We start from the raw sequence: 14,589 nt of genomic DNA on the forward strand, positions 1-14,589 counted from the left end.
ATGTCTATGTAAATACTCTTCTGGCCGACAGGTGGCAGTGCAGCTGTTGTGGCGCTGGGACGTTTGCAGACTAATCAGCGAAGAAGTTCAGGAGCGAAAGTACAGTTTTAGTAAACGTTTCTCTTAACTTTTCAGGTACAAAATTATATTTCTGCTCACGTAAGTTCATATGTGTCGCTAAACATATATTCGTAATGTTTTTGATGTGCTTCTGTTATCAGTTCGTGCGCAGGAGGTGAAGTTAGCGACACACGTGCGAGGGGTCATGGTTTTTAGCGTGTAAAGATCTTTAATTTACGATGGATGAGATGCTGTCAGATTCACCTAATAACGTTGATGGGGAAAAGGTGAAGAAAAAGAGAAGTAAAACTACAGAGCAGCATGAGCTCACTGAGAGTCCACAGGAACAGACTGAGAAACGCCGCAAAAAGAAGAAGAAGAGGAGAAACAGTACAACTGAATCTAAGGATAATCTGCAAACAGACACAGGCAAAAAGAAAAGGAGAAAGCTGGATAATGAAGGCGAGACTTCAGTGATGGATGATGGAGTCTCAGATCAGCATGAAGCACAAACACAAGAGCTCCCGGGTTCAAGTGAAGAGAAGACTTCTAGGAGATTGAGAACGAGAAAAACTGCGACACAGACAAGCTATGCAGAGATGACAGAAGAAGAACAGACTGACACTGACACCGAGACAGAGCATGAGCATGAGGAAGCGCCAAACACGAGTGACGAGGAAAGCGACCCGCTTGATGCGGTAACCGGTGACGTTACTAGAACGCGCAAAACTCGTAAGATTCCAGTAGATTTGAAGCTCCTGGCTGAACTGAAAGAGTTTTGCCCAAATACGGCGATAGAATCCAGATGCGATAATGATATAAATAAAATGATCAGGTATGACCTGGCAAGATTCAGGGAATTCAAAAAACAAGGTAAGTTGATGGTGTTAAAACATATACAGTGTTTTTCGTGTATGTACGTGTATGCAGGGGCGAATTACAGGGGTGTTCAAGTGGGTCAGACCCCACTAATTAACGCTTGATCCTGTCAGAAGGGAGGGGTGCCCTGCCCTTTAATAGTTAATTAGCTCTGATCTGTATCTTAAATAATATTACTAGTTAAAATGATGGATAACTTAAAATGCATTTGACCACCCCTATGATAGTCCGTACCATTGTGAATGCACGTTTGTGCCAAAAATATTAAACAAACGTAGTTAATTTTTTTATGAGGTGTGAGGGCATGCGACCTCACCTGTGTGTCCGACACAGAAGCAGAAATCACCCTTAACAGAGCAGGATCAAGTGACTTCACACAAGGCAGGGAAAGTAAATAAAATAATCGACCTGAAAAAATTGATCGATTATAGGTTCTGAATGTTGATTTCGATTTCTGTTCGATTAATCGCCCAGCCCTAAGTAAACATGTCCAGCTTAATAATTATAATACATCATTGACTTCTGCTGTCTCCATTAGTTGCAAAAACAGATTTCTTTACAACTTGAAAAAGACATATTTGGAGACATTTTCTGCTGGAGATACTGTTGTCCTAAAAAACAAAACAAAAACACGTAAACACAAATCTTACAGTAGGAACAGTATAACAGAAAATATTTGTGGTTTTTAAAACCAGGACTTTTCCAAACCGCAGTAAACCTCCAAACTGGTTATCATCCCATGACTTGTAGTGCAACAGGATTATGTTTGTTTGATTGTTTTGTAAACCAACAGTGCTGTGTGTAAACCATTATTTAAAACATTCATTCATTTTCTTTTTGGCTTAGTCCCTTTATTAATCTGGGGTCGCCACAGCGGAATGAACCGCCAACTTCCAGCTGCAACCTATCTCTGGGAAACACCCATACACACTTATTAACACTCATGCACTACGGATAATTTAGCCTACCCAATTCACCTGTACCGCATGTCTCTGGACTGTGGGGGAAACCGAAGCACCTGGAGGAAACCCACGCAAACGCGGGGAGAACATGCAGACGCCACACAGAAACGCCAACTGACCCAGCGACCTTCTTGCTGTGAGGCGACACTGTGCCACTGCGTCGCCACATTTTTCCATTTGTCATTGAAAAACCGCCGTATGGTAGTTGGTAGATTTGTGTAAAAGACCTGCCGCCACTGCTGGAAAAAAATCCTAGAGGAAACACTGGTCTCTTTTCATAGTATGTTCTGGAATAAAAACACCACTGAAATTTCTTTTTTATTTCTTTCACCATAAAGTACACAGCTTCTAGAAGTCGCATAAGAGAATGTATATATATTATAGTAGTGTATTATAATATATAATAGTACATTTTCTGACTAATATATCATACCTAAGTTAAGAGTAGGGCTGGGCTGATAAACGGTATTATATCCAAGTGAAGTTTATTCATAAACTAGATTCGAGAGGATCACGTGCTTATGATTGCTTTCAGCCGGCCCCGCATTATTCAATTTATGATTCACCAATCAGACAATTCCTAAGCCACTATAAATACCCTCAGCAGCATATAACAGCTATCTTTGTTTTGAAGAATTCCACCCCTACTCCTCCTCTTTTCCTAGATGGGTGGCATGGTGGCCCAGTGGTTAGCAATGTTGCCTCACAGCAAGAATGTCACTGGTTCTAGTCCTTACTAAGCCAGCCAATGTTTCTGTGCGGAGTTTACTCATTCTTCCCATGCTCGCGTGGGTTTCCCGGTTTACTCCCACCATCTAAAAACATCTAACTTAAGTTAATTGACTAATCCAAATCGGCACCATAGACATGCACCTTGTAAGTGGATATCCTATAAGAGCAATCACTATCTGTTTGTTAGCTACTACAGCAGGGGAGTTCCCGAGATCTACCTGAGCTTAAACACCCCTCTCGCCCTGCAATGGGAGGGAGCCCCGGGCTCAAGGGTCTTTTGAGCTCAGGGCTCTCTCTCGGGACAGCCTGCCAAATAAGCTTTAATACCAATCATCAGCTAAGTGTGAACTCTTGAATCGCAATAAAATTGATGTCAATAACAATGCTAAGCTCTGGACTTTTTTACTCCATGTTGATCTAAGAGCCAATCACACAGCAGAAATGTGCCACAATAGAAATCTAAAAGTGTGTTGAGATTAGACATTTACTGAAAAATGATCAGCCGAAATGTTATGTCATTTAGCGGACACTGTAATTCTTGTGGATTTCGTTATTGTTAAGGTACTCTTAAATCTGGAAGCATCAACAATTTATATCGTTATCGTTCAATATGGAAAATAATTATCGAGATTGCATTTTTGCCACATCACCCAGCCCTAGTTAAGAACGACTCTTGTTATAAGTATTCTCATTATTTAATTAACTTATGTGTTTACCCTGTGTATGTTTATATATTACATTTTTCCTTTTACTCTTCCATCAAAGGCATCGCACTGAGACAAGGAAGATTTTCTGAAGCAGAAAATGAGAGGTTAAGACAGAACGTGAGCGACCTTCTGGCCCTCACAAAAGTGAAAGATGCGGCCATGCTCTTCCATCCCAAACAGTTCCCACAAGCGCAAATGAAACTGGCCAAGTTGAAAAGAAAGTTCGGGTTTTATCAAAAGATTGGTGAGTGTTAAATGTTGATTGTGTCTCACGCTGCTATAAACACTACTAAGATGCACATATTTCACTAAAAAGTGAACATTGGTTTAGGGCTGTGACAATTTTTAACTACCGTGTTGGGCAGTCACCAACAACCACGGTGTTGCAGTGGGGGTAGGTCAATTATGGTGTAAAATATCCGTGACAGAAGTTCACTCAATAGTGAAAATTCCTTCTGTCATTGATTACTAAGGGAGCTTTCACACCTAGACTTTGTTTCGAAACCTGTCCCATTTGCCTAGTTAGCGCGGTTCGTTTGGCATATGTGAAACCAGCAATCGCTCTCGGATCCTCACCAAATCAATCGATCCAAGATCGCTTGAATAAGGTAGTGTCGGCTTGATTGAAACGAACTCTGGAGCAAATCGATTGTAGTGAGAAAGCGATACGATCTGAGCCCGGTTATACCGCAGTGTTTTATGGATATGTAATAGGCATACGGCTATATGAAGAGAGAATTATGAGTAGGGCAGGAGGTCATTCCAGACATCTCAAGTGTCCTGGTTTCGGATGCTCCCGGATGCCCGCAAACGAGTGATAATGACCAATGTGGGGAGAGTTTACTTGCATGTGACTTGTTTTAGCTCTTTTGGTTCGTTTAGAAACTTTGCCGTGTGAAAGCGAACCACACCAAGTGCAAAGAGCAATATTTTAACAATTTTAATCCCTGTTTCGGAACAAATGAATCGACACACAGGTGTGAAAGTACCCTAAGACGCCCCCTCAGTTATGACATTCTGGCGCCAGGCCTGCTATAGTAATACATTATTGTTTGTTGTGAGAAGAAACAAAAGCGAACACTATGGACACAATCTGTGAGTTTGGGCAGGGGTGGGGTTGTAGTATTTTTACGGGAAAGATTTTGGATTCCTTCTGAAGTTATTATTGTGAGATTTAAAGCACTAACATAAATGCATTCTACAATATAAGAAATATATACAATTTTGGCTGGGCGATAATTCGATATCGATAATTATCACGATATTAAATTTTTCGATAAAACGATGATGACAGTTCGATAGTTGCTCGATAATATTTACGCACTATGCGTAGCGTTGCGCAAGCAATTTGCAGTCTGCCCTTCCGGATGCCGCACAACTTACAAGTTTACAGCCATACAGTGTTAGTTGTACTTAAGAGAGTAATAAAAAAAAAAGGGTAAAAAAAAGGTCAGAGCCACAGACAAGAAAGGTCACTAGACCTCATTCATGAGCTACGTTATTTTTTGCTATCCGACACAAAATAGCAACGTGCACTGCAAACTGCAGACGACTCGTGTCATCAAAAACAGGCAACACCACAAGCCTGTTTCATCATTTAAAACAAGACCACCCTTATGAAGATGCTATGAAATTACAGACCTAAACAAGTGCTGGTAAACCAGGGCAACTACCCAGCAGAGTCTCATGTCATTTTTTTTGAGGCCGTGCCTTAGAAGAAAAAAACCCTGAAAAGACAGACAAAAGATATGACAGACAACACAATCTCAAACACATCCCAATGAACACTTGATGCTTGCTCTACAGGCTGCATTAAGGATATTTACACTACAACATTTACACTAATAAAAACAATATAATAAAGTGGCAAATTGAAAGGATCAAACAAAAAATTGTTAAAGGGCCATGAAACCCCCTCGTTTCAGCAAGGTGTTTTCACACCTCTACTTTGGAAAAAGTCAGAAAAGTGGGCGTGTCCAGCTCTGTTTAGGGGGGAGTGTCGGAGGAACTAAAGTGGGAGGGTGTGGGAGTGTCTATTTGGGCACGCACGAGTTTCAGTCAAAATACTCACACACAGGAGAAAGAGATGGTGTTTAACTTACATGGACATCTGTAGTCGAATTATTTGCCAAATTATTAAATGGTGGACTTTAACTGCAGTTTGGCTCTTTCATTCAGGGAATTCATTCATGCCCCTCGCGAAAAACAAGATATTTGATTCGAGGCGCTGCTCTAAGCGTGTATTTTTCATGCAATGTTTAATACCGCACGGCGAATGAGAGAAAAAAAAAACCTCCGCATTTTCCGGAAACTTAGATGCACAAGGCAGGTAGCGTCAGAAAGCCGCGTGTGCTATTCCGGTCACAAAATGCGGTCAAAAACCTACACGAGGTTAAAGTTTAATTGTAGTCCTAACATGTTACGGTGCAATAGTTAACTTAGTTCTATACGAACAAACTGAATAAACAAAGAGCACTAGTCGCTCACTTACCAAATCTGTAGAGACAGGACAATCACCAGCAACTAGAGCTGCGTCTTTATGAAGAGTAGACTACAAGCGATTCCAGATCTCAGCGTTTGCAGATGAGAACAGCTCTCAGGTAAACAATAATCCTCCTTAGACGCGTAAATTATTGTTGTCGAGCGTCGCGTACACTGTTAATCCACACGTGAGTCTGAGCTCTCACAGAGAATAAATGAAAACAAAACTTAACGGCAGCAGACTATAAAAGCAACAATTCACGCTTGTTTTGCCAACACAACGTGGCGTCTATGTCGTGTAAACAGTAATGAAAATTAATGAAGTTGCACAATAGAGCGCGCTGATTGGTTTGAACCAAGCCTTACTCATGCATTAATGCAACACACTGTAAGACGTAATAAGACTCACTCTGGCACAGACGCCCAGTCTGCACGCTGGAATACAGGCTATTATGTCATGACCGTGACGCAGTTTCAAACAGGAAGTACGAATTTGCTTGAAATAACGCAAAAACAACAAATTTACACTTTTTAGTGAAATATAGGTGTCTTAATAGTGTTTTTAGCAGTGTGGGACACATATATGACTGTCAACAGCTCAAAAGATGTGTTTTGGTGTTTCGTGACCCTTTAAACTCGAGTAAGGGGCAATAGTGAAGCCAAACAAAAGAAAGAAATATAACAAAACATTTCTAATTCATGAATAACCCCTTACCTCGCTAAAAACTGATGAAAAGAAAAAAGTCCTTCAGCGCAGTGCGCCGCATTCTTCCCTATTCTAAATAAAATAAATAATCACCTCTTACCTGATGTCTTTAACAACACATTTTTTACGTGTTTGCAAAATGGAAGTTGTACGACATCTTCCCTATCCACCTTACTCTGAGAAAAGAGTGAACTTGAGGAGATAGGGTAGCTCAATATTGTCGGGAAAGAGCCGAGCCAAAAAAAATAACATACAAATCAATCTAAATAAAAATGAACAAAACTCACAAAATTTCTCAAAGTGGGCAAAAGTAATGCAAAATAATTTTACCCAAACGAAAGTTAAGCAAAATCAATGAAAATCATAATCATGTGAGCAAAATACACCAAAAACAAGATCAAAGGAAAAAGCGCGCTCTCCGCTTTTCATATCCCCGCGCGGCCGCGCCATCTCCGCCTCGCCTCCGAAATGCGGCCAGCTGCAGACTGCAGTGAATAATGCTAAGCTGACTCTCTGCTTTTTCACTGATCCACTGCCATGTCTCGCTATACACCTGCAACCGACCTGCAATTAGCTAATTATAATGTTTTTTTTATTACCCGACCCGTGGTTTATCCGCAGCGCCTGCAGATATAACCGCCATTTACGCATCACTAACGGGAGGCATCCGCGGATATAACAGAGATCTGCACATAACTGGGTTTATGCGTCCCGCTATATGCGATGTCAGAGGGTGACTGCATAAGGTAAACTGCACACACTTGATGATGTAATGCGTGGACGTGTCTCACAGCGCAAAGCATAACTAAACCTTTACATGTCCATGTTTAATTAGTCATCGATAAGATCTATTGATTAATGTGTTATTGACAATCAATAGATCATCAAGTAATCGTTAGCATCCCTAAATAAATTATATTAAAGTATATTTCACCCTAATACATCCAAATTTATCCAAAACTGAAAATTCTGTGATCATTAACTCATCCTTACTTGTTCCAAACCGGGTTTATTATTATTATTATTTTTTTCTGATGTTGAACAATAATATCCAATAACTTGTAATGTAAATGCTGAATTTAGATTGTTCTTTTGTTTATTAACTTATTATTTATACTGTCAGACAGCTAAAACATTTAAGTAAATGTGTTAAATCAGCTCCACAAAGCGATTAGCATAGTGAAAATCTTATAAAATTAATAGATATAAAGATATTTTGTTTATCGTGAAAAATATCGATATCGACTGATATGAAAAAAATTATCATGATGATTTTTTTTCCCCATATCGCCCAGCTCTATATACATTTGTAGAACATTAGATAGTGATGAATTAAGCATTTTGAGTGAAGTATCTCTTTAATAAAGACCTGAGTGGATATTGAACATTATAAGAAACTTTGCTGAGAATTTGACATTTTTGTTGCTCAATGAGGCTCTTCGTTTTTTTTTTTTTTTATCAAAATTGAACAGCGGAAGGAATTCCCAGACCATGTCAATTTGTTTACATCCGTGGAAAGAAGATGTTTGATCACAGACATTATAAGGGAAAGTATGTAAAATATTATTCACACAGATCATATTATGGTTCTGGTTTTTAATTTTGTTCTGTACTTAACTGATTTCTTTTTTTTTCTCTTAAGTTATACAGAAGAAGAAGACAAAAGATTGCTAAAATACTACAAAAAGTATGGCCCGAAATGGGAGAAAATTTCTGAAAAGACAGGGCGAAGTTCTACATCCGTTTGTAAACGACTTCCACAAATTAGTTCTGGTAAGTCTTTTTGAGTGAGCCGCTTCTCACAGTTTCACCTGTCAATTGCAATTTATTGACAATTAATCATAATAATCTCATTATTATTCATCACACAGTTAAAAGAAAGGGACCGTGGACTCCTGAGGAGGTGCAGAGGCTTTTAAAGGCTGTGCGTGAGCATGTTTTGTCTGTCCTGAAATCTGCAAACCCTAATAAGAAGAAACCAAAAAGAGTCAGAAGAGAAATACTGTACGAAAATTTGCCCTGGACCGCAATTGCTGCGAAAGTTGAAACTCGATGTTATAAGACATGCAGAGAAAAATGGTAAGAGAGCGCTTTTATACTGTTGATATTTTCATGCATTTTATCAGACTTTCGTTTTATATAATTAATAAATTATGTACATTCTTCTGATTGATTTTATTTTTGTTTTCCTTTACCCTTAAGGATGTCCATACTCTCTTTGCGAATGTCCTCAGGGACTACATTTAGAGGAAAAGCAGGTCTGCTGGCCAGAATCAGACTCATTAAAGCGTAAGAGATCTTGCATTGCTTGCGTTAACTTCTTTTTATCTGCTTGAATTGTACTATTATAAAATCATTGTAAAATAATGTTCTGTTGACTCAGGATGTATGAACTGCAAGTGGAGGATGCGGCGGATATTGACTGGGGAAGTCTCACAGTTGCTTTCGGGTGAGAACTACTTGATGAGTATATCTAGGACAATAAATCCATTATAGAACTTTTAGATATTTGGACTAGAAACAAGACAAAAATTTTAAGGAAGAAAAGCATTTTTTTTCCAGCAAACATATCAAAGGGCGCGTGTACAGTCACTGGCCACTTTTTAGGTACACCTGTCCAACTGCTCGTTAACGCAAATTGCCAATTACATGGCAGCAACTCAATGCATTTAGACATGTAGACGGGCGTTGCATCCGAAACCGCTTACTTCCATATTATAAAGTATGCTAAAATCAGTAGGAGAGCCAAGTAGTATGTCCGAATTCTTAGAATTCAAAAACCAGTATACGAGAAGTACCCGGATGACTTAGTACTTCCGACGAGATTCTGAAGTGCGCGTCCCAAGCATGCTGCGCTATCCCATGATGCCCCGCGTGAGAATTCATGAATGGGAGTGAAGCGACGCCACTGACGCAGGTAGGTCACGTGACCATGACAAAATGGCAGATGTAGTAAGTCTGAATTCCATTCATACTTCTCTCATTCATACTGTATAGAACGTCCTTTCTAATGGCCAAGTAGTATGTTTAAATTCAAATGCAGTACCTACTAAGTAGTAGGCGGTGTTGGAGGCAGTCATGGTCAAGATGATTTCCTGCAGTTAAAACCGAGCTTTAGAATAGGGAAAAAAGGTGATATAAGTGACTTTGAACGTGACATTGTTGGTGCCAGACAGGCTGGTCTGAGTATTTCAAAAACTGCTTTTCACACACAACCATCGACAGGGTTTACAGAGAATGGTCTGAAAAAAAGAAAATATCCAGTGAGCGGCAGTTCTGTGAGCACAGGAGAATGGCCAGACTTGTTCGAGCTGATCAAAAGGCAACAGTAACTTTTAATAACCTCTTGTTACAACCGAGGTATGCAGAAGAGTTGACACCTCGAGCCTTGAGGCGACTGTACTGCAGCAGCAGAAGACCGGGTGCCTCTCCTGTCAGCTAAGAACAGGAAACTGAGGCCACAATTGGCACAGGCTCACCAAAATTGGACAATAGAAGATTGAAGAAATGTTGCCTGGTCTGATGAGTCTTAATGTCTGCTGCAACATTCAGATGCTAGGGTCAGAATTTGGCATTAAATTATTTGCCAATTGAGCCTTGTGTCAACACCACAGCCCACCTGAGTATTGTTGCTGACCATGTCCATCCCTTTATGACGACAGTGTACCCATCTTCTGATGGCTACTTCCAGCAGGATAAAGTGCCATGGCATAAAGCGCAAGTCATCTCAGACTGGTTTCTTGAACATGACAATAAGTTTACTTTATTCAATTGACCTCCACAGTCACCAAATCTCAATTCAATAGAGCACCTTTGGAATGTGGTGGAACAGAGATTCGCATCATGGATGTGCAGCCAACATATCTGCAGCAACTGCGTGATGCTAGCATGTCAATATGGATGAAAATCTCTGAAAAATATTTCCAGTACCTTGTTGAATTTGTGCCACTAAGGATTAAAGCAGTTCTGAAGGCAAAAGAGGGTCCAACATGGTACTAGTAAGGTGTACCTAATAAAGTTGCCAGTGAGTGTATATATAGATGCATTAGTTGCAGAATTTTAAAGCAGTTTAATGACATTTTATTGGATAATGCATTATTCAATGTGACTGTGCATGACTTTTTGGAGAGCTTTCCACATACTAACTGTGGTTTGCTTTAAGAACAGGTGCTGCAACCAAAGTAAGAACAAATTTTCAAAATAGGTTCTTTTCTCATCCCATCAGTAGAAAAGATGTTTGGTGATTATGATTTCAGGATGATAACGCAGAGTAAGGACTGTTACACTTGATGCTTAATTTAAGCTGGACCTTGCTTGCTGGTCCTTGGTGTGCCTTCCGGTATTTATTTTATTGGATCCGGCATTAACTTGTGTGTGTGTGTGTGTGTGTGTGTGTGTGTGTGTGTGTGTGTGTGTGTGTGTGTGTGTGTGTGTGTGTGTGTGTGTGTGTGTGTGTGTGTGTGTGTGTGAGTGAGTGAGAGAATGTGAATGAGTGAGAGAATGTGAATGAGTGCAAGCGAAGGCTGTGTGATTGTATGTACACACGCATGGTGGAAGTCACCATGCGCAAGTTATAGCAAAAGTCACGTTTAACTATTGGCCCCTTAACAATATTTTCAGCCAATCAGCTTTCTTATGCGTACAATCACTCATTAGTTGGTGATTGAGCAGCGAAAATAAATAATGGCATAGAGGCCAGCCTAAATAATATTTGTATTTTTCAAATGGTAAAGCTGCAGTGAAGCTTATTTTTATTTTTAATAAAACGAGTAAATCTGATAATGAGCCTGATCAAAAGATCTTGAGAAGATGAAACTGCGCAAATGGATCAGGGAAGCGGGAGACAGAAGCAAAGCGATCTTAAGGCCCAATCCCAATTCTACCCCTTAGCCCTTCCCCTTACCCCTCGTTTTGTGCATTCACATCAAGGGATAGGGGTGTCCCAATTCTCTTAAGCTTGAAGGCGTAGGGCTAAGGGGAAGGGGTGAATAGCTCTTCGAACAAAGAACTTTCAGGACCACACCCGAAACCAAGGGGTAAAAAAAATTCCAGAATACACCAGCCACAACAGCAGATAGTTACACCCGGAAGTAAGGAGATCGGAATTTACAAATTTTAACAACAAACAAGCACATGTTTAATATATTCAGAACTGCAGACATGTTTTACCGTCATGCTGTAAAAAACGATCTGTTATCCATAATCATACCTCCTGTAGAGCAGTCCCACAACATTCTGACACTCGATGACACTCGAATACCTTGTCAGTAAAGTCTAGTGGCTGTCAATGAGCTTTTTACAGTGTCTGCTATAATGTTAATGCTGTTTTTGGTGTGTTTACATTGATGAATATGGCCACTGTGTTAAATGCACAGTATTACAGTCTTATTGTCACATTAGATCGTTATGATAACATAATAATGCCTTCAGTGATTTCCTGAAGATAAATACCAATAAATAACACAACTGGAATCACTACAGTTAAGAGTATCTGATCTCATATGATCCAAGAGATCGCGATGACATATGATGACGTGTGCAGGTGCTGTAGTGGTGTCCCAACTCTCAGGGGTAAATTTTGAGGCCCTTCCCCTTCACCATTGGTTTTAAGGGGAAGAGGTAGGGGTACAAAAATAGAATTGTTGGGTATCTGGGCTCTTCTTGAAGATTAGACTGAGTGAGTGATTTAATTATTATTTTCACTTGGCACATAATAGTGAAGCGAGCTGAATAGAGATTTTTCAAGAGATTTATGTTTGTAGCTGCATGTTTTTATCCACGATGACTGACATATAATGTTATACGACACAAAATAAGACAGTTCAGAAATGTGATGCTCTTCTTTTGCGTTATCGATGACGTCATGTTTTGGGATAACGTCTGTGAACTTGTGTGGTGGACATCGGTCACAGTAACTTTTATTTCCTGGTTTTGTTACAGCTTTTCTTCAGTAAAGCTTTTCTTCAGTAAACCAACACAATGACATGGACAGCAAACAGTCCAGGTTTACATCCAATTGAGCATTTCTGGTGGGATTAGCCAATGACAAAAAGCTCCTATTTGCAAATCTGATCTGTCAACTGCTATTTGAGAAAGCTGGAGCCAAATTGATGCAGAATATTGTTATTCATTAGTTAGGTCTATTCAGTTATTTTAAAAAGGTTTGTGGAGTTTGCAAGTTCTCCCAGTGTTCATGTGGGTTTCCTCTGTGTGCTCTGGTTTACCCCCCCTCTCTCCAAACATGTGCTGTAGTTGAATTGGATAAACTAAAAGTTGGCAGTAGTGTGGGTGTGTGAATGAGATGTGTATGATTGTTTTCTACATAAAACATATGCCTGAGTAATTGGCAGTACATTGCACTGTGGTGCGACCCCTGATAAAATCAGGGACTATGCAGAATAAGTGAGAGTGAGTCAGTGTTTTAAGGCATTTTTGTTGTGTTAATTTCCTGTGAATTAAATAATTTGACTGAACAATCTTAAGTGTGGTGATTCCATAATTTTTGGCAGGGGTTGTAGGTGAGGAATTATATCATCAACTGAGTTAATGAAGCCTTGACCTAAGGCATCTGAGCACAGTTATAGCCATTTCCACTGAGTTGTATGGTTGGTATGCTTCTGTGGCTGTTTCCACTGGGTGGTACGGTTTGGTACGGGTGCCAGTGGTACCCTTTTGGTGGGTGTGGTGTACGACGAAGTTTTAGTCGAAGTCATTCTCGCTCGAGGAAATGTCTACAGTAAAGCTGTACGGGTCGTTCACATATCATGTGAGAAGCACTTCTCACAAAACAGATGCTTTATATACATAAATACTTGTGTATAAATGTTCATTACTAACCTTTATATGAACAGGATTTGGTAGTTGGTGTCCTTTTGGCAGTGGAAATGCAGGCCTGATGAAGGTGGTCAGTATTGTGCTGTATTGTACCACTCAGTGGAAACAGGCCATTAACTGACACTTATTCCAGTTCCCTGCAAAACTAGAATAAAGCACCTGCTTGTTCAGGCGCACTCATGATGTTGGTGGTTTAAACATGCTCGGCGTCACTTTTTTGTTCTTTGTGTCTCACAGAAATGTTCCTCCAGCACATGTTCAAAAAATGTGGCACAAAATGAAAAACTACTATGTGCCAGATTGGAACAGCAGGAGTTTTAAAGGTTGGTTTTTTGTTTTATAGATGAACCACTGCTTTCTTTTGTTTTGCATAGTACACTTTATAGATGGACACTCAAGGTAAATTTGTTTGAATGTTTTAAGACTCTTTTAAACAGCTTGATATCTCAGAAGATTTCTGGTGTACAATTAAAACAAATAGTGCATGCAGTGACTGGAGCTGAATTGCTTTCTTTTATTGCATGTCTGTGTTGTGTTTTCAGACAATGTCTCACATCTCCACAACGACATTTTGCCGTGCCTCGTGAGAAGCTGCAAAGGCTTTGATGTCAATGCGGTCCAGGTAGAGCAGAAGGAACTATTCCGGCTATCAAAAATTTTTAAGGACATTAAGGAAGAAAGCCAGGACATTGAGGAAGATGGCCAGGACATTGAGGAAGATGGCCAGGACATTGAGGAAGATGGCCATGATGGAGATGAAGAGACTGGCGAGCAGGAGAACAACAGCTTTAATCAATAGTGAGCAATCGGTCACGGTTTCCAAATGATTTAAAGAAAAGAAGTTGTACATAGTTTTTATAAATTCTTTTTATTTTTGGGTTTTACAATTGAGCAGGAAATAAACTGAATCTGTCAAAGGTTTCTGAGTTTTTAAAGGTTTTCTGGACATTTAGTTTTTCTATAAAAGGGTTCAAACATGGGTGATAGAGGTAAACAATGGGAGACAGCACACAGTGGCAGCATTTAGTCATCTTGGTGTAACATTAGATCAATCCTATTACATTTTCAGACGAGCCATGGCCCGATGCAGTGGGTCAGAACTCCATGGTCAGGTTCCCACCCCAAGAGTCAGCCTGTGAATGTGAGAAATTCAAAGCTCTGCTTCACTGTAACAATAGGGGTCCTCTTATCCCTACTGGCAGGATCTGATTTGATATTTGGCTGCTAG

The 14,589-nt window shown here is 39.9% G+C and overlaps 2 protein-coding genes across 6 annotated transcripts in view; one reads left to right on the forward strand and one right to left on the reverse strand.

The window, feature by feature from the left end:
• The window catches only part of cntrl (centriolin), a 548,241-nt gene that overhangs the window by 451,590 nt on the left and 82,062 nt on the right, over positions 1–14,589 (reverse strand). The gene's annotated exons all lie outside the window — the stretch shown is intronic.
• On the forward strand, positions 24–14,282 carry ttf1.1 (transcription termination factor 1, tandem duplicate 1). 5 transcript variants are annotated; one of them, NM_001366753.1, is made up of 10 exons: positions 24–135; positions 222–933; positions 3,399–3,584; positions 8,000–8,078; positions 8,170–8,300; positions 8,399–8,606; positions 8,730–8,816; positions 8,911–8,976; positions 13,599–13,684; positions 13,904–14,282. In NM_001366753.1, exons 2-10 carry the CDS (start codon positions 300–302, stop codon positions 14,158–14,160), a joined length of 1,734 nt encoding a protein of 577 aa, NP_001353682.1. In that variant the 5' UTR covers positions 24–135; positions 222–299; the 3' UTR covers positions 14,161–14,282. The 5 variants fall into 5 exon arrangements, with proteins under 5 accessions (NP_001353682.1, NP_001353683.1, XP_073806007.1 ...); NM_001366754.1 differs by having other exon boundaries at positions 24–99; XM_073949906.1 differs by having other exon boundaries at positions 37–135; positions 222–961; positions 3,294–3,584.

Source organism: Danio rerio, chromosome 5 (genome assembly GCF_049306965.1).
Source record: "Danio rerio strain Tuebingen ecotype United States chromosome 5, GRCz12tu, whole genome shotgun sequence".
Classification (NCBI taxonomy): Eukaryota; Metazoa; Chordata; class Actinopteri; order Cypriniformes; family Danionidae; genus Danio; species Danio rerio.